Genomic DNA, 24,194 nt, shown 5'->3' on the forward strand with positions numbered 1-24,194 from the left:
CAGGTTGCTTACAATAAGCATTGCTGCTGAGTATCCAAAAGGAAATTAAACATTTCTTCATTATGGTATTTTTTACAGTTTGATAGCCAGTACAAGGATTTTATAGAAAAAAGATACTATCTTTGCCAGAAAGCAGAGCTATATGGATATACAGATCCTCAAGGCTACCCAGGAGTCTGTAACACATGACTTAAATAGAGTCTTATTTTCCAGCAGTTGTTATAGAGACTCTCTTGTTGAAAAAGCACCTTCATCCTCAATACCGTTACATTCTCAGCAATCTTGTGTGTTCCTTGCATGTCAAAACCTATGATTGCATTCATAGTGTATTTTCTTTCACTGTTTTTTTTTTTTTTCCTTTTGATGAATAGCACTGGAAATTTAAACACTAATTTTTAAATTACAAAATTCAAATTAGAATTTTCCTTAACATGTTTTTACTAAATAAGAACATAAGGAAACTTTTAGAAAAGTTAAGGTATATGCTAAAGAACATTATGGTGCTAATTTCAATGAAAATAACATATTTAATACATGCCTGTTTTGCTTCCTAATTGCTGCAAACTAATCTTACAAGCATCAGAAACTGATGGACCACCTTCCCCTCCAAATTATATCTTTTATTATCTTTAATATAGAGCTTACTTTTGACCAAGTTTTAAAATGTCAATCTCTATATTTTAAGGCAACAGATCTGTAATGCCTTGTGACAACAGAGACAGCATTTTCTCTACACCAGATGGAATCCTGTTTTGAAATGGGATGTTCTCATTCCAGCACAGTTCTTGGCTCAGTATACAGTGCTGAGGAGAATCCTCGGTCTACTTACAAATTTCCTTGAGATTAACCACAGTGGAAAGAAGAGCATATTTAAAAATAATTGTTTATTTTAATTTGTGTAGCCCAGAATTAATATTTTAGATTTCTTTTTTTTTTTTTTTTTTGTGGTGTTATGTACAATTGACAGTGAAGAAGTTATTGGTATAATCTTGGTAAGTAACATTCTCACACATTAAAAAGTCACAGATGACTCATGCAGAAGGATTTTATATCATTTTAATATTACTGCCAATATGTAGCTGTCTTAGGAACTCAGCATGGCATAAGCATGTCGTAATAGTATGGTAGTAATCATAAAGTTTAATTTGGTTTTGTGATAAGTTCATAGGTATTGCAAAAGCCTTTACCTGCATTTGTCTCTAAAAGTTCAAATACTTATTTTTGAGTTAATATTTTGTAATTATATTTTCCCAGTAAACACTGCATTTCAAATGCAGTATTAAACTATTTTTTCTACTTATTTTTTTATGGGAAGAGAAAATAGAAGGTGAAATGAAAGTAATTTTTTTTTCTTGTCTACTGGAATGTACAAATGTATAAAGCAAAGTATACAGAGTACAGTAATACCAGTATAAAGCTCTTATATTTGTAGACATTTTCTTTTTATTTTGTTGGAGTGTTTATGGCAGTACTTTTAATGCAAAAGCAGTGTGCAGTATCAAAAGATAAAATTTTAATTAGCTCTTGAAAGTTAGATTTAGTAAGAGTTCAGCAGACAGGTTGTTTTGCAATTCTTATGACTGTCTAAACAAGCCTCTAAGTTGGCAAAAATGTTTCTCCTACTTTGTTTTTATTATTGTAAAGTCTTTTTAAAGAAAGTTGAGTTTATTTGTTCTGTTCACATTGCCATTCCTCATATTCCTTTATCACGTAGGAATCTGTGATTCTTTCTCACTTTCTAATTCTTGCCCTTCCTCTAGTGTATTAAACATATTTTGAAAATATAATCTTTGACAGCTTTGCCCTCAAATTGCTTTGTTGATTCCATCTTTTTTTGTTTGTTTGGTTTGGGTTATTTTTTGTTGTTGTTGTGGTTATTTTTATCCTCTGCAAAGTTCTAGGGCCATGATGCGATTTTTTATTTTCTTTGATTTAATTAATGGCCTGAGGGAGTTAAACTGAGATCAGGCTGTGAAGAGAGGACTTTAAAAGCCAAAGGGTTTGGATATTTTACTGTTAAGATATGTACAAATATCTAGATAAGAGAAGGTTTTTCCCCTTCTCCCTCAGTAATCTTTATCTGACTGGAGTTTTCAGCTGTTGTAAAATACACCGTGTCTTTGCACACTATGATCAAATTACTTGGCTGAAATCCTAGAGAAGCTGGACAGAGTGCAAAGAGCAAAACATGATGAAGAGGAATTTATGCTGTATTTTTCAAAATGAAAGCAGCCTTCGGGCACCTGAAATAATTCTAAAAATTTACTTCTGAAATTAAAAAATTGGGTTTTGTTCACTATGTTTAGTGTTATCAAGAGGGATCAGTATCTCTCATTTTTTTTTTCAAAAATAACTTAATTAGGATTGCTTCTTACCACACTATGATTTTTTATCTGAAATGTTCATTGATGCTTGATTATTGATGCAGACACAATATTTGAAGAAAAAAGTTTTAATCCTCAGGTTACAATGTGAAGACAAAAAATAAATTGCTCACAGTGAATTTGCTCTGTTTTATTGTATTTTTCACTTAATGTCCTCACTGCAAATGTGTATTGAAATAGTTCATCTTTTTCTGTAGTGACAGTGGAGTCCACACAAATATGATATGACATGTTTTCCCCATAGTCCTGACATTGAAATGGTAGCTCCAAGTAATTTCATTCACCTTCATCTTGGCATTATAATGTTACCTGTTTCAACTGAAATTATTGTTGAAATGTGACAGTTAAATTACATAGAAATGAACACAGATTAGCATAGATGTAATACAACTCCTGTTTACTCCTCAGATATTGTACATTATATAAACTGAAATGAAATTAAAAAACATTGCTGCACATATAAAACCAGCACAATCACATGTATCCATAACTGTCTATTACTGTTCTTATTCCTGAATTCATTTTCTAAAGGACAGCTACTTTAAAAGTGCTGAGGCCTTAAAATCCCCCAATTGTAAATGAAGAATAGTGGGATTAAGAAATAAATTTGGCTTAAAAAATGGGTGTTCCAGCCAAGCTTTGAGTAATGTCTTTAAAAGAGGTTTGAAAGAATCCAAATCTTCTTAAAAAGTGGAAAAACAAACACTTTATTTATTTATTTATATCAATAAATGTAAAAAATGGAGACATACAAACGTAAAGAAATATGAAAGCCAAATTGTCCTTTTAAAATAATGAATATTTTCTTTTTTGATGGTTTTTCAATGCAGAGGCATTATTCTAAGCAAAGTATGTACCTGTATATACAAATTATAAACAAAAAATTATTCAGAATAAAAATATTTTAACTACATTGCAAAACAGGTTTTTATTTATTTTTCATGTCTATGCTAAAATTCAAAAATTTTGGCTACATAGAGTTCTACAGACTGTTAAACTGAAACTTTAATTACGTCAATAACTCCATTATTGAATAGATAAAGATTTTTTTGTATGGATCCACTGTAATGAATTTAACTTGATTTTTTTTTACTTCAGATTTGAAACTACTTTTAATCACTGTCTGAAAGATTACTTGGATAGAAACTGAAGTGATGTGAATTGAAATTTAGCTGCATCTTAACTGCATAAGTAGCATAAATATTGTTCAGTATTGTAATATGTATCAGTGTAGAATTCAATGCTTTTAGAGATTAAATATCAACTTTATTTTATCTCCTTAGGAGCTGAAAGAAAAGCAGGAATCTAGTCTGAAACGTGATATTGATGGAATGGGAGTCCCAGAAATAAAGTATGGAGATTCAATCTGTTTTGTCCAACATGTGGCCACTGCCTTATGGTTGACTTACAAAGCACAGGATGCTAAATCAGCACGTTTAGGTCCCCTGAAAAGAAAGGTACTGTCTGGGGGTTTTTAATTGTTGAAATCAGTTTGTGAGTTTAATTGTTTTGTGCTCTTATGTTGAAAATATGAATATTTCACTCTGAAAATGAAAACAGTGATGGATATTAAAGTAATCCTTTAATTGAAGAAAAATTGTCATTAAGAAATATATTTGACCACTTTTTTTTGTCAGAAGAAATTATTAGTTTGTATTCAATTTTTTATTTATTACACCAATTAAAGATAGAAATTCCTGGTTTGGATTATTATTTAAAATCTAAATTTAACTGTTGCAACTGGTGTAAACTAGTAAGTCATCTAATATTCACTGGTGTTTCAGAATGTTTAAATTAATTATATTATGTGAAATGGCAATTCAATTTTTCACTTAGGAAATGGCCTTAGAAAATAATCAAGTTTCTTAAGGGATATTAGAGAATAATTTCCTCCCAAAGTGTTAGATGTAATTGTGATGTGACATCAAGAATGTCTTTCTCTCAGCCTTTTGATTTTAGGGTACAATTATATTCTTAATTAGTGGCGTATGACCTGTTATATCTTCAAATTTTATGTTCATATATCATTCAGTGTTAAGGGGTTTAGTACTAGCTTCACAAAACTGTGTCATTACCAAAGGATTCCTTTATTCTCTATTTGTAGATTTTTACAACTTGAGCCCATCATTAGAACATGAAAAAGAAAAAATAAAAAAGTTCATTACTGAAAAGAAGTTGGAATTCTTCTTTAGCTCCTTGCACACAGGTACATTCATAAGAGAATACCCATACACAAGCACTGCAGTACAGAGCAATAAGCTGCTCCTCACACTCCCCAGACACAATCACATTTATTCATAAGCAGCACACATGGTCATCAGCAATGGGCAGTGAGTGCCCAACTCCTTCACTTTCTCAGCCATCTGGCTGATCAGAGAAATTCTTTAAGTGCCAGTCATTCAGTATTTTTTTGGTAAAAAATTAAACTACACAGTGATGGCCTCTTTTCCCATGCCACAACTGGCTATGTCATTCTGTTTCCTCAGAGGGTCCAATTTTAATTTTTGAAAAGGCAATGTGTAGATTCTTCCTCTGTATTCAATGAAGAATTTTACAATAGCTTGCTGTCGCATTCAGTATTTTGTTTCTCCAGTTTTCTGCTCAGCAGCAAGGAACTAAAAGAACCTCTGTAATTGCCCGTCACTTTTATTCTCCTTTGAAACTGTTTCCTTCATGTTCAAAGACTTCAAATCTTTTGTTGTCCTCTCACCTGGGGAATTCTGTCTTGTTAAGTGTCTTCAAAAAGAAGAAAATCCAAACCTTCTAGCTTCACGCAGTTGATATTCCCATGGAAGCAAGAAGCAGTTTTTCATACCCTGCAGTATGATACTAGGCTATAATCTTGTAAGCAATTTGAGATATACATCACTTTACATTTCACATATAATAAAATTTATATAAATTTCATATAAATGTATATAACTTTATTTTCCATATAAATTGAAGTAATTGCTTGGTATTCATCCACTGCCATAGTGTCAAGCAATTTTCACTTTCACTCACTGTGTTCCTGCTGAAGCTGGCCTGCACTTTTTATAACATGACTCATTAGCCCTAGGAAGATTGAGAAGTACCCTGTTTTTGAAAGAGGCAAAGGTTGCTTTTCTGACATAACCTAGTTGTCATCACTGTCAGCTTCTGTAAAGCCATAGAGAGGAGAAAACAACTATGAGATTAGTTCTATTATAAAATACTGAAAATTCCTGTAAAGTAAAAGTTTCTGTTGTTTGGCTTCTGTTATTGGTGTAGTTTCATGTATCTAATTATTATACTAAAAATATGTAATAAATTCTGGTATAATTTTTGAGGCTTTTTTTGCATGATTTCTGCCAGAATTTTTAGGTTTTGTTTCTCTGAGATTGTGGTAACCAAGGATTCAAGCTTTTGCCAGGTAATTGTGATTACATCAGCATTGTAGTCAACATCCCTCCACCATCCAGTGGGAGAGGGATGTCCATCTTTTCTGTTTGCTTTGTGCAAGCAGTGAAGTCCTGCAGAGCTCCAAAATGCTAGAGCTCAGGCAAGAGAAAAACACACACTGTGATTTGGATCCGTGCTCTGGAGGCCATCGCTCACAGTGTTGGTCAGTGCCTTGCCATACAGAAGTACAAGCAAGGCAGTGCCAAATGCCCCTTTTAGCATGCAGAGAAGGTTCATCTGAAGAATTGATGTAGCCAGTGCTGCATGCTTCTCCCTGTGATGTACTTCCTGGAATCCTAAATATGACTTTCCTGTCATTGTGATGTTTCTGGATAATTTAGTTGAGGTTTGGATTGTTTGTTGGTTCCCTGGTTAGTTTTTGGGTTTTTTGTTTTTCTTTTTTTTCCCCTATGGTCAGAGAAATAGGAAAGATTAGGTCCTTCCAAAAGACTTTTCTCTCATCCATACTTAGGGAGAAGAGTGCATATCTGCTCTACAATAATGAAAATGCAATTATTTTGCAAGGCTTTAATACCCTATCTGTCTAATGTTTTCATTCCTGTAGCTTCAAAATCTGGTGTTATATACAATGGCCTGAGGAAGCATTCTTTAATTGTTAAATGTTTTTCTTACTAGTTTTGTGATGAGAAGAGTAGAACTTACTTTTCAGTTTTGAGACCTCAAGACCTTCTCCATGGAAACAGCGAAATTTAACTAGCGAAGTCACCCACAGGGTGATTCTATATAAAGTATCTGAAAAAAGGGGAAAGATGGCCCAATTTTAAACTAGTCTCCTTTAAGAAAATATTATTAATGTAATGGTTTAAAAGTATCTTCCTAATCTTCTCCATCCATATTTTCATGGATTCTGCTGTCTAGATAAACTCAGCATGTTTGAAGGAACAGAGCACATGTGTTCTATGCCAAGCATAGAAAAAAAACCCACTTTCCAGTGCTTTGACATACCTATATGCTAGTATGTACAAAAGCTGTTGGTAAATAATTTTTCCATTTGTGGCGGCAACTGCCTGTATAACATTACTTCTTTCTTTGTTAGCTATTCATGCCCTCAGAATTACTATGCTAACTGGGAAGGTGGGTTGCAAATTTTTATTAACTAAAAGCTAAAAATACATTTTTTTTTGGTGGAGAATTCAGTATATTGCCTCTTGAGCAAAGAAGCAGGATAATTCACATTTGCTTCAAATAAAATTTATGTAGGATTTTAATGACTCAAAATGACCAAGATTTGTTTTTGTGAAGCCTAACAGTGATGCTACCTTTCTGTGACTTTGTGTGATTTTCAAAGTGAAAGATTAAAATCCCCACAAAAGGATCTCTGTTATTGCTAGAAATTCATATGATCATATCTGGTTTGGGTAAGAATACAACACATGGTGTAGAAATAGTTAAATGAATCAGAAGTTGCTGATAAGCACTATTGCTCTTTTACCAGCATTGTAATATTTGTTTGTCTCTCCAGCTTGATTTTTCTTGTCAGTAGTCTTAAAGCACAAATCCTTTCATAAATGATGTTTAAGAAAGTGAAGTTCCTCTTTCCCTGAGAGCTAGGCTATAGAAAAAATGACATTTTTTGTTACAACTTGAAAATGTTTTTTAAGAGTATCTTTTTAAATGAATTGTGGAAGAATAAAAATACATTGCATTGTCTTCTCTGAATAACTTATGTGAGACTGAAAAACTTGTAGTTCTTTAAGGGGTCTCTAGATAAAGCGATTAACAAATCTGTATATATGCAAATTACTTTTTACAGTGCAGTATTGAAATAAATAAAAAATATTTAAAAGCAAAAAGTCTTTTTAAGTAATTATTGTGATAATTACTGACTCCCAATAGGTTATATTACACCAAGAAGGTCATATGGATGATGGTCTCACATTACAAAGATGCCAGCGTGAGGAATCCCAGGCTGCTCGAATCATTCGCAATACTTCAAGCTTATTCAGCCACTTCATAAGGTATTTGTTACTGGTCTTTAAAGTATTCTGAAATTATAAGAATTTCTCTAAGAGAATCCTTATGTCCTGCTTTCAAATATTTGAATTTAGAAGCTATTAGAAATATATTTTTACTGATTGAAATTTAAAATTTTGATTAGTAATGCCATTAAATAGATAGAACAGTATATGTGAAATTATTTACATGAGTCTAATACCTTGAAGCCAAAAGCAAGCTGAATCATAATCCAGGTTGAAAAAACATGCTAACTGATTTTAGTCTGTTAGTGGGTATTCATTGATACCTAGAATTTTGTGTAATTGAATCTATAAGAAATTTTTAATTAATTATTTGCCCACCATATGAGCCTGTGTTTAAAACATTATTACTTCAGTATCTAAAGAACCTCCACCACTCCTTTATATTTCTTGGGCTGATCATATAAAGCAGAGGCACCTTTGCCAGCAATCAGTGCCTGCTAGATGATGCTATTTATAGCAGACTGTGGAAAACTGGATTATCACACAAGACTGAGAAAATACTTGAACAGAAAAAGACATTATTTTACAGACAACAGAGATTTGTTGAAATGCTTTATATTTTCAAATCCCACCCTTCTTTATTTACTATGTGGAATAGATACAGAGGATCTAATTAGTGGTTAGGATTATCTACTATTTTTGTGCTTTTTCCAGAAGGCTGTGGGTGTGTAACTTCAATAACTGCTACTGTTAGTGCACATCATACCTATAACCTTAATGGGATTTAGAGTATCTAAACAAAATCAATTACTGTAGTAAAAGAACATGAATCTCTTTTTCTTCATTTTGCTGAATTACATTGCTGCTCCTTATATTTTTTTCGGTTTTTAAAAAAAACATTCTCTCTGTTTGTATCAGCACAGAAAGGGAAATATGATTACACTTCCGAAAGCTTTGAGTGCTGGACACCCAAATAATAGATGTTTGAATGATGTTCAGTTCGGATCGTCCATTGCTCATATTCACATGTCATACATGTAACAAGACTTGATTTAGGTACCAAAAGAGAAGAGGCTGCCACATTATACTGTAAATTACAGTGGGAAAATGATTAATGCTGCCAGTCTTGTTGCTTTCCACAGTGGAAACAACAGAGCGCTGTCACCCAGCACCCTGCCTGTTGAGGAGATGGCTCAGACGCTGCAGGACCTGATCACTTACTTCCAGCTTCCCGAAGAAGACCTGCAACACGAAGACAAGCAAAACAAACTCCGCTCACTCAAAAATAGACAAAATCTATTCAAAGAAGAGGTATAGACAAAGGGATTTTTGCATTATTTTAAGCGTAATGTCTCACAAACTTTGAGAGAAATCTAGATGTATGCATATTATCATTTAGATATAGGCATATGATCTATAATGTAGTGTAATGTTCCTAGCTGAAATATACATATATATGTAAACTTGTCACAAGCCACACACTCTGTCATAAAATTTGATCTTAATACTTCTGAACACATTTAAAAGAATCTTATTTTACAAAAATTTCTTTTTCTCTCTGTGAGGGTATACAGCCTGGATACTCCAAATGAATGATAAAACCTGGGTTAATGTATGTTATTTCTGATGTCTCTTCTAACCTCTGAATCTGCCTGTAACTTTTTATCTCTAGAAACTCTAAGAATGCCAGTTTTAGAGAAAGTTATGCATTACATAATTGTTGAATTGCTCCTCTCTGAAAATGGAATAACTGTATTTTTGTAGAAATGCTAAACATATGATGTGTTTAGACACATTTGAATTGCTTCCAGGTTTTCAATATCATCTGAGTATGCAAAGGTGAAGTTACAAATCTCTTGTAGTATTTAAAATATTGGATAGATATTTTATTGGATAGTAAAATTTCCACCTTTTTAATCAATGAAAATTCCTTTTTATCTAAATTTAAATTATTTTTTCCTTATGCAAGGAAGATTTTACTTAAAGTGTCCTTAAAAATTGAAGAAGTCTTTATTTTCAGATTTTTATTCCTTATTTTTCATTATACTTAGTTGTGTAAGGAACCATGTGGAATCATTCTCTAAAATAAATTCTTTTTACAGAGAAAAATACATATTCATATCTTTTAAGCACAATTGGTTTTCTGCTTGGGATTTTCTTAATTTAAGATAATGCAACTTTCCAATTTATACTGGAAAAAGTCTTTAAAAAAGCAATGGCCAATGCTTTTTCATGTACAGTTCACTTTCCTCTCTGTCCTGTTTAGGGAATGCTGGCACTAGTTCTAAATTGCATTGATCGCTTAAACGACTACAACAGCACAGCTCATTTTGCAGGAATTGCAAGAGAAGAGCACGGTGGTACATCATGGAAAGAAATTTTGAATCTCCTTTACAAATTGTTAGGTAAGTTCTTCCAAAAACCTACTAAAAAAAAAAAACCTCACCAGAAAAAGTATCCTACTTGCTGCTTCACCACCAAAGAATACTTTGAATATTAGTATTTAGTATCCAGTTTATTATGTAAATTACAAACTTTCTTCCATATAGTTACTGCTATTTAATGCAGGTAAAAGAGTTTATTGAGCAATGCTAGATCAGAAAAATCAGATCTCGGGCAGGAAAAAGTTCTGTGAAGCATGTCAAAATCTTTTTTTTTTAATTTAAATGTACCTGTGATATGCAAACAGACATGAATTATTATTTTAAAAATTAGAAGAACTGGAAATCTGAATATGAAACTGAAGAAAAGTCTAAAAACAGTAGTTAGTCAGGTCTGTTCAATCCATTTTTGTCACTTGAGGCTAAGATTTAAATGTTAGTAAGAATAATTATATAAAAATGAAATATTTTTTCAATATCAATGCCAGATTTTCTAGAGCACTTCTATTCAAGAGGAAACTGCTTCTGTTTTGTAGAATTGCCAAAATTATAGAGCAGAACAAGTATGTATATGTGTATTTAAATTTCTTATTTGATACCTAGTTTATGTTATTCCTTATTTAACAGAATCTTGTCTTCTGATGGAGATTAAATACATTCTATTTTCATCACAAAGGAAGATTTCCATAGTGAAACAAGGAAGTTAAGAGTCAGGACGAGAAAAAAAGAAACTAGGGGAAGTGCTTTGAAGCAGGAGGTTATTACATAGAACAGACACGCAGGTGCTTCTGATGAAATCTCATTGCCTTAGAAACTAAAAATTACCACTTTTACTAGTCATAAGTTTAAAGAAAAATAGGATGAAAAGAAACTCTCTCTAGTGCTCTTTTTTCAGATTGTACCTTCATTTTTATCTGCAGGAACATTTTGAACACAGCTGTTCTGATGTAATAGTTTTTGTGCTTTATAATAAACATCACTGACAATTGAATACACAAGATATATTTTTTGTTACTCTTTTCCCCTATGATCTATGACTTCTAGAAGAAAGCAAACAAACAGTATTGCTTGAAAGACTTGAATGTTGATGAACTTTTAAAGTGCAGTCTGCACTACTGAAAGACTAAAAGCTTTGCATTCTACAACGTTGTAATCAGAAAGTAGAACTAAACACCAATATGCCTAATCTGCACTAGACCTCAAACTTCTGCATATGATCATTCCACACTTCCTAGGAAGAAACAGAAAAAAGAAATGTTTCAGCCCCATGATCATGACTGTGTAAGGATGCTGGATAACTTCTACTTATATTTAGCAACAAAATAAAACATAAACAAAACATATTTTTTGCTGAGATTTTTGTTCATCCAGGAGACCCCCTTCAATTTCAAAAACTATGTGCTCCTTAGAAATTATGTCAGTTGCTAATATTCAAAGTAGTGGAGATTCCAATACTTTATTGCAGTAGCATATATGGACTTACCTGTTCATTGTTTTATCAAGTTACCCTAAAAATTGTGTTAAAATACATATAATAAACTTTGTTGATTTAAAATTGAAATCTCCTGTTATAAAATGACACCTTGTGTTTTTTTCCAGCTGCTCTCATTCGTGGCAACAGAAACAACTGTGCTCAATTTTCCTGTAACCTTGATTGGCTAATCAGTAAATTGGACAGATTAGAATCTTCCTCAGGTGAGACTCACTTTTATAATGTAAATTAACTATCAGTCAATGCCTGTTTTACATTATTTACACAGCAGTTTTCCTTGAAGCCAACACATATTAGTAAACAAATACGCTCTTGGGGTATGGTTGGTTTTTTTGTTTGTTTGTTTGTTTGGGTTTTTGTGGTTTTGTTGTTGTTGTTTTGCTTTTTAATCTTATTTTTTGGGGTGTTTTTTATTGGCTAAAGTAATATATTTAAAGAGACCTTCATATGAAATTGTTTTGCTTCAATACATTTTTTATAATAATACTACATCCAGTCAGTGTTGAATGTGATCCTGATAAATTAAGGGATTGGGTCAAACAGTATCAAGAGTGTGTACCATGAAATCACATGTATTTATGGCATGCATATAAAACCCATATAGATGTAGCTTATACATTTTTTTACAGTGAAGTATTCAACAAAACATTGATGTATGATAAAGTTCTCCCTTTACCCCTTTCATTGAAAAGAAGGAGCTAAACTTGAAAATTTCTCACGTGGTTTTAAAGTTGTGGCTATATTCAAAAGAAAAGAGAAATTGACATTTTTATTATGCATTTATTCCTAATGTAATGTTCGTATCATTACTCCTTTAAAGTTGTTTTGTTCTCTATTTAAGCCAGAGAAAATATGCCATCTTGTAAGATACCCCTTTACTGAGCTTGTAGGTTGTGTTCAGTGGTGCAGGTGATTTAATGACAGCATTGTTTCTGCGGCCTTCATACAGGTATTTTGGAAGTGTTGCACTGCATCTTGATTGAAAGCCCAGAAGCTTTAAATCTAATATCCGAGGAACACATCAAATCCATTATTTCACTGTTGGATAAACATGGGCGCAATTACAAGGTATGTTTGGAAAAACTAAGAATGTAATGATAATCTTACAATAATTTGTGGGGGAAGAAAAATGAGAAATGTCTACATGGAAATATTTGATTCTAATATCTTTAAATCAATAAAATAACCTTAAAGTACATTTGCAAAATTTCTTTGTTGAGATTAAAAGAAGGTTTAATATATAATTGCTTTTCAGCAATTTTCAAATACCAAAAATTTGTATGAGAAGTGAGCAGTTAAGAAATATTGGTAACCAGTCAGAACATTTGATTTGAGAAAATGAAGTATTCTGGTAGCTGTAAGAAAGTGGGCAGAGTAGCTTGTTTTTTGATCCAGGGCGCTGGAAAAGTAGTGGACTACCATTGCATCCACAGATATAGAGAACTATATCCTGCAAAGTCATTCCTAACTTGAGTAATAATAATAGCAGCAGAAAAGAAAAAAAAAAAAAATTGAGAAATCAGAAAAATAATCCAAATATCTGAAAACACAGGTGTTCTGAAGAAAGAAAAAACCCCTGAGTTTCCAGAAGATATACTGGATGAAATTAATTTAGACACCAATATGCAATTTATTATGATAGAAGAAGGTGAACAGAATTTCTGGCTGCAACCAGGATGACATCACAACACAGACGAAGATATAGGTTTTTGTGTGATTTTCTGATGTGAGTTCCCTTCCTCAATTAAAATTTTATTTTGAAAGACTGATAACCCCGAGGAAGAACTGAGAAAGTTTTTGTGAGCTGAAATTACCCTCTCTTGTAAATCACTAATACAGAGAACCTAACCAGCTATAGATAAAGGAGAAAGGAATTTTTAATCAGGGTTAAGGAGTATGAACTGATATAAGTAGGCATAAGAAAAAAAGTTGAAGTTTCAGCAGGAAGTTTAGCTTACTATTTTTATCTCTTTACAAGATTACTGTGTTATGCCAGTCACCTAGAAAGAACCCTGTGTCTGAAACATATCAATGTAGATCTTACAGTGAGAATTTAGAGCAGAAACAGAAAATGTACACAGGAGAAGAATTATACCGGTTAAGGGATTTGTTCATTTCCATTTGTATTGTCTTTGGCTATACCTCAGCAAGTACTGAAGAGTGGGTGGGAAGAAATAGATTTATCTGTTATTCCACAAACAGTATATCTTGTTCTCCTGCTAGATTTGAGATTCTGTTGAGATTTAGGAAATAAGAAAAATAATGAGCAAAATAGTCCTGGAAATTATTGAGTTGAAGGCCTTTTTAAATTAAAAGCCTTCTGTCAGAAATAGAGTCAGCATATTCACAGAGATTATGTAAACAGTTAACATGTAAAGTCTGAGTTGCTGGTAATCATTAATGTTATTAAGATGCTTTACAGCTGAGTCCTGCTCAGAGGTTATTTGGTTCTTTAAATAATTACCTCTAGCCTCTGATAGATGGTTTCTGCCCAATAGCAGAGGGAGTAGAAAGGAAAATGCTGGGGCATAGAAAAGTGTTTAAGCAAATATATTAGCTTAAGCAGCATAAGCTGTTAATGGTGGCTTTGTGTTCAGTTGTGTCAGACAACAGGAGTAGCTAAAGTGAGTTTTATATTCTGCTGTTTCTGGAGTTGTACAATAGTAATAACACAATCAATGGTGTGAAGATGTGTCTTTTCTTGTGGAGGTGGTGTGTAGCAATCTAGAGCACTTGGGCTCATTGCTCAGACTGTTTGTCAGAGGTCAAGTACACATTGAAGCTTCTCTGTTTGTGAAAGTGTGCAGCTTTGTTCCTCAGCATTAAGCAACATTATGTTACTGTGTTCTCCCTTCCAAAACTCCTGCTCCAGTACTCTGGAAGAATGATATCAATCTCTTTCAATTTGCAGACTCAAGAAAAAAAAAAAGGAAAAGAAATCTGAAGTTTTAGAATGACATCTTTCTGAAATTCTGTTTTGCTTTATAGTGAGCTTTTAAAACATCTTGCATTTTATAAATAAATGGATTATTTCTCAAAGTGAAAACATTGTTTCCAGAAGAGGCTCAAAAGCAGTCATTGCCATTGAGAATTATCCACTAATTTTGCACAGGAATTCTTTTGGGCTGCAGAAAATTTATCAAGAAATATAATTTTATATTCAAAATTTTATTAAGAATTAATTAAAAAGTCTTAAAGAGTTGGCATATGGCTGTTTTAACCATTTTGTCTGATCAAAATGAGAATAAAGAATCTTAAAAGAAGGTTTCTGATGCATTCTCAAATCCTGTGCTCTGATTTTATGTTCCACAAATGTTTGATATCCTCTATCAGTAGTACAGAATACACTTGGTACAAATATGTGAAAAGTATATAAAAAACAATAATGTATATTATATTCCTTCATTTAGGCCTATTCAGAATATAAATTAAGCTGACAACAGAATAATAGTGTCTACTCCTAGCTGCCTTTATCTTACTACTTCTGATTTTTCTTTTAAGGTTCTCGATGTGCTTTGTTCTCTCTGCGTCTGTAATGGAGTTGCAGTCCGTGCCAATCAAAATTTGATTTGTGACAATTTACTGCCCAGAAGAGACTTACTTTTGCAAACACGTTTGATTAATGATGTGACAAGGTATAGTGATATGTTGTATCAGAAAAAAATATTAGCATTCTATTAGAAAAAATTGAATCGAATTTTTATCTTCATTAATTAATTAAATAAAAAATTGTAACCTAAGGAATGTTCCAAAGCTTTCAATATTGAGAAATACACCTTAGGAGATGATAATGTATTATGTATTAGCTTCTGAAAAACTACATTTTTTACTGACAATATGGCATTTGTATGGAACCTGGGATGAAAAATAAATTGCTAATTCATAATCAGAGCTGCTCTAAAATGGAAACATGAAAGTTGCTTGTCTCTGAGTCAAAAAAGGGCACAGAGTATGCAAACATACTCTGAAGTACTTGTGTGTTTTAAGAGGGGCTTGATTTCCTGGTAACCCCAGTCCTGGATTTTTTATTTTGGTAAATGATCTTGTCATTTCTCTTCTGCCTGTAAGTTTTTCAAAGCATGGGACCTCTACCTTAGAAGATAATTATACAGCAGCTTTATTAATTTATACAAAAGGGTTCACGTCAGAAAATATTATAAGCAAAGCATGAGTACCTACACTTGTATTATACTTGTAAAGTGAATTTGACAATTACACAGCAATATAATTCCTATGTCACACTTTATGTTTACACTAACTGGCTTGTATTTTCTTTCTTAGCATAAGACCAAACATATTTTTGGGTGTTGCTGAGGGCTCTGCACAGTACAAGAAGTGGTACTTTGAGTTGATAATTGATCAGGTTGATCCGTTCTTGACGGCAGAGCCCACCCACTTGCGAGTTGGTTGGGCCTCCACTTCAGGTTATGCCCCCTATCCTGGAGGTGGAGAAGGATGGGGAGGCAATGGTGTTGGTGATGACCTCTACTCATTTGGGTTTGATGGCCTTCACCTGTGGTCTGGTGAGTACTTTGTGAGCTTCCACTTATTTTACATTTAACATTTACCTACCTTTACTTTCCAATTTTCTTGTATATATAACATGTTATTTTATAGTGAGCTACATTAAGAACTCCAGGTTATCAAGAAGTTATTTAAAAGTTCAGATCAAACTTCTTGTCTGGGATGTTAGCCAATATTGAATTATACCAATTAGGCTTTTTAGCAGATTGCCTCTCTTTCCATTATTTTGACCACAGAATGGCATTTTCCAGATCTAGATCTTAATTTAATCCAATACTGACCTACTTCTATCTGTCCAAAATAAAGGGAAGTATTGATCTCAGATAAATTAATTCTATACAAATTGACATTTGTATTATTATTTTACTTTGAATCTACAGTTGAAAGAAAATGATAGTTATTTTTAAACCTGTTGCTAGATCCATTTGTCAAATTGAATTAAAATTTTGGTAAATAGTTTAATAAAATTTTTGTCAATAAAAAATAATTTCTTCTCTACTGCCAACTTTATTATTTTAGTCCTTCTGTGTGGCATCTTTTTCTCTTGCATGCACAGTAAATGATGGTTATTTTTTAGTTTGCTCGATTTGTGGCTTATGTTTTAACATGCAATTTTCAAGGCATGTAGACAAAATTCTTAGTTTCCCCATATTTCTCAGTGCCTTTAAATGCCATAAACATCTAGGTATTTTTAAATTGCTCTGAAAATAATAGAGTAGGGCCATGCAGATGAAAGGTGTCCTAATGAGAATGTATATTAATACACTGAAACAAATTTTATTACATTAATTCTAATAATTCATAATCTGAGAGCGTTTCCTTTATCAATTAGATTAACATTGTTCTAGCATTGGGTTTTGTATATAAAATATGTGTGTGCAGACACAAATTCAATATTTCAGCACTACTGATTTCCAATGTCAGAAATTTTAGTTTTTCAGAGAAGACTAAGAGGCATTCGTAACATACTCCATTAGAAATGGCTGAATAAATAATTTAAAAAAAACTTGAAACTGCTTAAATATTCTGATTCCTAAATACTTTTATCCTAGGTCGGGTACCCAGAGCTGTAGCATCTGTCAATCAGCATTTATTAGCATCTGATGATGTGGTTAGCTGCTGCTTGGATTTAGGTGTACCCAGCATTTCATTCCGCATTAATGGACAGCCTGTACAGGGAATGTTTGAGAACTTCAGTACAGAAGGGTTTTTCTTCCCTGTCGTAAGCTTGTCAGCAGGTGTAAAGTAAGTACAAGTTAATTTTAGTTGTTTTCATTGCTGTCTTATCACATAAAATATTGTCCAAATTCTAATCTGATTTATTTGGTTTTGTTGCTTGAGTTCTGCCCAAATAGCAGCTGGAAGGAAGGCAGGGAAGTAATGATTTGTTCAGTGATGATTTCACTTAAAAGTGACATGTGAGCCTGTAAACTATTTGATCAAGTCACAATGTCTGGACAGTATTATTTTATGGGTATGTGGTAACCTAGGGGAAATTAATTTTGTTTCATTCCAATTATCAGTGAAAAAAGCATGTTAGAAATGCAGCAGCGTATTTGGCACTAATTAAGGTTCTCACTGGTTTTCTCAGCAGGGAGTAAAATAACCTAAATCATCATGAAAACTGATACTGTGTTCACAGTGGGAAACAGAACTGATGAGAAATAGTTTTGGAGTCTCTTTACTAATGTTGCCCATTTCCTACCTCTTCTATAGCTAAAATACTGAGATTCAAACTTCCTGTATACAATTTCTGTGCCTGTCTATGTTCAATGAATTCAGAAAATCTCCCGAAGAATCAACAGAATAAAGGAGGGCTAGGAAATGTTTAGTAAATCAGTTTCATTTATTCCCCAGGACTGACCTTAGTATGTAGCTGTATTAATATGAAGCTTTTGAAAATGTTCATTCATTTTTTACTGTAAAAATTGGTCAAAACTGGTGTAATTATTTTCTTTTTTCCATTCTTATTTGATGTTGTTTTTATATTTTATGAGAGCATTTTCCCTTGTGGTTTATAGTAACATAGCTGATGCTCACAGCAGCTGTATGCAGTCATCTGTGTCTATTACTACCAGAGGAAATACTTTTACATGGGAATCCTGAGTTCATGAGTGAAGGAGGGTGTTCTGGGGTCTTTAATCTTTTAAAAAATGTAAATAAAATATATTGATCTGTTCTAATATTCCTATAGGCTTCTGTCACCCCATCACAACAAATATAGGGACTAATTCCTAGAGATAACAGGCGCTTTTTTTTAACATTTCTGTGTTTGTTTACCTCTAGAGTTTGCCCACTTAAGGACTAAAATATGTGTCTGGATAGTTTTTGTCTTTGCTATTTTTCCTGATATACTCTTAAATTTATATGACAAATCTATATTTAAGGAGAAAAAGAAAATTTTAGGGGTTTGCAAGGAATCTTAGTTGTCCTTCTGGAATTAATTCCCAGTTATAATATAAAGTATAATGCTTGCTTTCTTAATGCATTATGGTTTTAATGTGGGGTTTTTTTTTTTTTGTTTGTTTGTTTGGTTGGTTTTTTTTATTTCTCTCATATACCAAACTGTCTGCATGTGTTCACTGAGAAGTAACTTTAAAACTTTCAAGTTATGTATCAATAGTCCAAATAGTATTTTTAGAGCAACAGTCCAATTTAAATTAGATTTGTGTTTCCAAATCCCTTAAATCCATTTTAAAAAATCACAACTTACAACCATTTGATTTTAAGAGAGAAATATTTAAGTGTGACACTACATTAAATAATTAGTTTATCTTTAGTGAAAACAAATTTTCAAAAAATAGTGGGTAGATGATGGTTTTACTGACAGTATCTGCTAATATGAATGCTTGGTTAACCTGTGGTATTTACCAAAACATGAAGCACACATGTGTTTTTGTAAATGGTAGTAACACAAATCCTTAGGCTTCTATGCTATTTATTCATAATGATATTATATGCTGACTATTTAAGAGTCTAATTGTTTCGTTGAAAATTGCACAGAGTTCGTTTCTTGTTGGGTGGACGTCATGGAGAGTTTAAATTTCTGCCTCCGGCTGGCTATGCTCCCTGTTATGAAGCACTGCTTCCAAAAGAGAAGATGAAATTGGAGCCAGTCAAAGAATATAAAAGAGATTTTGAAGGAGTGAGGGATTTGTTGGGTACAACACAGTTTCTCTCACAAGCTTCTTTTATCCCTTGTCCAATAGACACCAGTCAGGTATGTGAAGTTTGCAATAATGGGATCTATAACCTACATCTATTCAAAACTTAAATTCACAATATAGAATATTCCCTCTTTCTTAGTTTGCAAAACTTGGAGCTATAATTAATGTCTATTCAAAACTTAAATTCATAATATACAATCTTCCCTCAATCTTCCATTGCTTGTTGTGATGTACTAAGTCTTCAACATACAAGGTGTGGTGACTGGAACCCTTCTTACTTCTGGAATTGTTATGCTCTTTCCTTAGATTGCTCTTCCTTTTCATCTTGAAAAGATCAGGGACAAACTAGCTGAAAATATCCATGAGCTATGGGGAATGAATAAAATAGAACTGGGCTGGACATATGGCAAGGTATGTTTTGAATGACCTGTCTAGGTAAAGTCACCTGTATTAGGTAAAGTCTCCCACCAGCCCAAACCTTGACTTGGAATTTGAATAGGGCATTCAGTGGTGGCCTATACATTACCAACAGCAGGTGACCATGTAAGCTGGAGAGACAGTAGTATTAACTTTTTGGTGAGTTTTTAAAACATTCAAATTCCTCAAATTTGTTTGTTTTGTTTATTCCATTAATTTTGAAGGATTATTTATAGTGTGCATTATAAGTGAATCAAGGGAAAAGGAGATTTATATAGATATGAGTAGCTGTCACTGAACAAAAATAAATGATATTGCTTATATTGAATTCATTACTGCAAAGAATTCACTGGGTTTTTACTGTGATACTTGATTCCATCAGGAAAGTACTCTTTTCGGTAATTCTTTTGCAGGTACGGGATGATAATAAAAGGCATCATCCTTGTCTTGTGGAATTCTCAAAACTGCCTGAGACGGAGAAGAATTACAATCTACAAATGTCAACTGAAACCCTCAAGTGAGATTTAAATAGAAAATAAAATAAAGTTTTATAATTTTATTTTTATTCAAGTGCATCATACTGCTGTAAAATATAAAAACCTTTCAAATATGTCCTTCAAAGATATTCTCCGAACTTTACTAGAAGTCCCAGGAACTCAATCAGACTGATATAGAAGAAAGTTCTCTCTACAGAGAGACAAAGAAAAAAACACCACCAAATCTGATTGGTTTTAATAAAGTGGTTGAAGTCTCAAGCCAGAGATTTGTGCCTTTTTAGTATTTGAAGGTCTTAGTTATTACCTCTGATAAATTAAAATATTTGGATTTTTAAATAACATTATTTTAGATTATTTCCATGTTTTTAAATATAATTTCTTCTACATATTTATACAATGCATGAAAACTATAATGTTGTGTTTCACTAATGTCATTTTTATGCCAGAACCCTTTTGGCCCTTGGATGTCACATTGTTCACGCTCATCCAGCAGCTGAAGAAGATCTTAAAAAAGTCAAGCTTCCTAAAAAGTATGTACCTTATGGTAATGGTTACATCTTATAGTATTTATTACAAATATTATATATTTTAAGTTCATTTAAAATATACTAGATATGAACCCCATAAATTATAAGGTCTTACAGATCTTTAGTTAAGCCTTTACTTGACTGTGATGACGTTGGAATGTGAGTACTGCTGTGCTACATCACGTCCTGAAGTTGTCAAGAGGCAGAAACAGTCCCATACAGGCAATTGTAGCAGTGTTACATCAACCTAGAACAGAGACTTCAAAGTTAAATACAACACTGCAGTGCTTTTCTGCCTCATAGTAAAGAACAATCTATTCATATGATGGTAAATCTATTTACTTGAAAGAGAGTTTACCACTTTACCACAGGAGACTGAAACAGCAAGCTGGACACATGCCTTTTCACATCAGTTTATCAACCCACCATATGCCTTTTTTTAATGAAAGAAATTTATCCATGAGAAACGAAGTCAGTTATTTAAAATGAACAGTAAAATACATATCTTTATGATATGAGAGATGGTAATATTGATCCAGTTGATGACCTTAGTTAAAAAAAGTAAAATAGAGCTTTTCTCAATGTTCATACTGCAGATAGTCTATCATAATACTGGTTTGCTATTATTCTCTTGTTGAAATACCTATTGCCTATATGAAAAATTCAGATTAATGGAAACTACCCGATTTGAGCAAAAGGGAATCTGAATATGTCTAGAAGGGCAGGTTGTCCTTATACAATATGGAAGGGTTAGGGAAGATAATGGCTACTGCTAAAATATTACTAAACTTTTTATTCAGTGAAAAAGTGTTAAGAACAATAGTTAAAAATTTTCTTCTGTGGGAAAAAATGGTAATGCAGTTCCTACAGAATAGTTCATTAAAATACCATACTTAATGATACATAAGAAAGTTTGATAAGAAGTCATCATACAGATCTTAAAATAGAATTTACTTGAAATGTTTAAATGACAAATATATATATCAAGTAGTCATTCAATAACAATTTTTGTTGCTTTATAGCAACTGTTTAGGTATGTAAATATGGATCTGAGTCATATTTAATTAGCTATTGTGCAAGGAGGTGGAAAATTAGATGGTCTAGGTGGCTAGATAGCTAGAATCCAATTTATATCCTAGTCAATGACAAAATGCAATGGAATATTTTTGCAAAGAAACGAGGAGAATAAGAGATTAAAAAGTAGAGAGAGACAGTGATTTCTACCCTGTGAATGCCTCACAGAAAGATTTAAATACCATAACTGGGATATCTTGACCCTCTGTTTTTCTTTGTTGACTTACAGTTACATGATGTCAAATGGGTATAAACCTGCCCCTCTTGATCTTTCTGAAGTGAAATTGTTACCTTCTCAAGAATTTCTAGTTGACAAACTAGCAGAAAATGCTCATAATGTCTGGGCAAAAGACAGAATAAAGCAAGGATGGACCTATGGCATTCAACAGGTAGGAACTTCTTTACATGCATTTGGAATAAGTAAAGAATGTGAGATTTTTTTTTTATTATTCAAGAACATCATTTGGGAGGGAATGTTAGTTAAGATGACAATTGCTGACTGTCCTGTGATAACTGGAAAACCCAGAGGGGGTTGGGAGCAAGAAAAGTCCTACATATAAAAGTCTCCATTGTCAGACCTGTATGGTTGGAGCTACTGGATGTATGAGAATATATTTACATCCTTCTCTTTCATTCTTGTATTTAGGTTTTCAGTGTTATTAACAGATAATTAATTGAGCTTGCATTCATAGAACTCTTCTTCATTAGTGCTGCTTCTCTTCTGTAATCATTACATGATGCCAAAGTGCATTCTGTCTCATTATTCAAAGTTTTGTGATGTCTAAACAGACTTTTCTTCTTCTTGTTTTTTATTATCCCTTTTAGGATCTTAAGAACAAACGTAATCCTCGACTAGTGCCATATGCATTATTAGATGAACGTACTAAAAAATCAAACAGAGACAGCCTCCGTGAAGCTGTCAGAACATTTGCAGGCTATGGCTATAGTATTGAGCCACCTGACCAAGAGATAGGTATGTATTTTCAATAAGAATAATGGCCTTTTTTAGTGACGTTTATAGTTTCACTTTATTATTAAAAGAGGGTTTTTTTTTCCTCTGTTTGTTTTTCCAGCTGATCAAACAGTGGAAAAAGTCAGCATTGACAAGATACGATTTTTCAGAGTAGAACAGTCCTATGCAGTGAAGTCTGGGAAGTGGTACTTTGAGTTTGAAGCTGTGACAGGTGGAGATATGCGTGTTGGCTGGGCCAGGCCAGGCTGTCGACCAGACATCGAGTTGGGAGCTGATGACCAAGCATTTGTATTTGAAGGAAGCAAAGTCAGTACACCTTTACCTCTTTTGATCTATAAACAGGCTAAACAGAGAACAATAGCATAGATTTCCTCTATGTACTCCACATCAACTACCAGAATGTTTTTGATTCTTATAAAGATATCTCTGAGCTCTGTTTCACATTGGATAGTACCTCCATTTTGGTTCTGGTCATGAGATTATGCTAACAAAGAAGTCTTGGTTTATATATATCTTCCTAGGCTATACCCAACTACAGTACAGAAATCTGTCATAATTATGAACAAGATACAGCATTCACTTCCATTTTTTATAAGTGGTGTTTTGCAAAAATTAAAAAGAGCTCCTTCATTAACTGAGAACAACAGTCTGTTTTCCTTTTTCTGTTTTTTCTGCTTTCTGTGAATCCTTTCTTCCCAAGCTTGACTCCTAAACCTCCAGAAGGATAATAATGACCCTCTGTGTAAGAAGTTGAATCCAGTAAACAGTAGTTACCAGGTTCCTAATTACTGAAGTTAGGGCACCTTAGTCTCTCTATGTCCCTGTTATCTCTAAGACAAAAGTCATGATCAGTACTGTTTGCAAATGACTTTGAGATCCTGGAAAATATCTGAGTTTCTTTATTTATTTTGTATTTAATTTTAGCACTGTATTTATTTTCTTGGTTTAACATTTAGGGCCAGTGTTGGCATCAAGGCAGCGGATTCTTTGGACGAAGCTGGCAATCAGGAGACGTGGTTGGTTGTATGATAAACTTGGATGACAAGTCAATCATCTTTACTCTGAATGGAGAGTTGCTTATAACCAGTAAAGGTTCAGAACTTGCATTTGCTGACTTTGGAATAGAAAATGGTAACTTTCCCTTTATAGTCACATGGTTATTAGAAGACTAAATAGTGCAACAAACAGAAAAACTAGCTTGTCATGACTCAGTGAGCTGAGAAATCATATTTCACTGATATGAGCCTTCAGACTGTGCTATATATTAACTTCATAAAAATTTGTTTTGAGACTGCTTGTGTGGCACAAACTTAATTTCTTTTCTCCTTTAACCACATTAATGGGGTTTCAGCAGTCAGTGGATAAATTTTCTCACTGTTGCTAGGCTTTCTCTCAGGA

The 24,194-nt window shown here is 33.0% G+C and overlaps 1 protein-coding gene across 3 annotated transcripts in view; it reads left to right on the forward strand.

Annotated features, from left to right (window-relative positions):
* The window catches only part of RYR3 (ryanodine receptor 3), a 194,165-nt gene that overhangs the window by 64,323 nt on the left and 105,648 nt on the right, over window positions 1-24,194 (forward strand). For all 3 annotated transcript variants that reach the window (XM_077784077.1, XM_077784078.1, XM_077784079.1), the window contains exons 11-27: window positions 3,668-3,841; window positions 7,662-7,783; window positions 8,887-9,055; window positions 10,011-10,149; window positions 11,725-11,820; window positions 12,567-12,685; window positions 15,119-15,252; window positions 15,899-16,140; window positions 17,194-17,386; window positions 19,145-19,361; window positions 19,615-19,719; window positions 20,139-20,242; window positions 20,669-20,752; window positions 22,053-22,212; window positions 22,649-22,796; window positions 22,897-23,102; window positions 23,753-23,927. In XM_077784077.1, coding sequence (XP_077640203.1) covers window positions 3,668-3,841; window positions 7,662-7,783; window positions 8,887-9,055; window positions 10,011-10,149; window positions 11,725-11,820; window positions 12,567-12,685; window positions 15,119-15,252; window positions 15,899-16,140; window positions 17,194-17,386; window positions 19,145-19,361; window positions 19,615-19,719; window positions 20,139-20,242; window positions 20,669-20,752; window positions 22,053-22,212; window positions 22,649-22,796; window positions 22,897-23,102; window positions 23,753-23,927 — 2,587 coding nt within the window. The remainder of the gene's footprint in view (window positions 1-3,667; window positions 3,842-7,661; window positions 7,784-8,886; window positions 9,056-10,010; window positions 10,150-11,724; window positions 11,821-12,566; window positions 12,686-15,118; window positions 15,253-15,898; window positions 16,141-17,193; window positions 17,387-19,144; window positions 19,362-19,614; window positions 19,720-20,138; window positions 20,243-20,668; window positions 20,753-22,052; window positions 22,213-22,648; window positions 22,797-22,896; window positions 23,103-23,752; window positions 23,928-24,194) is intronic.

This window comes from Lonchura striata, chromosome 6, assembly GCF_046129695.1.
Source record: "Lonchura striata isolate bLonStr1 chromosome 6, bLonStr1.mat, whole genome shotgun sequence".
NCBI classification, from domain to species: Eukaryota; Metazoa; Chordata; class Aves; order Passeriformes; family Estrildidae; genus Lonchura; species Lonchura striata.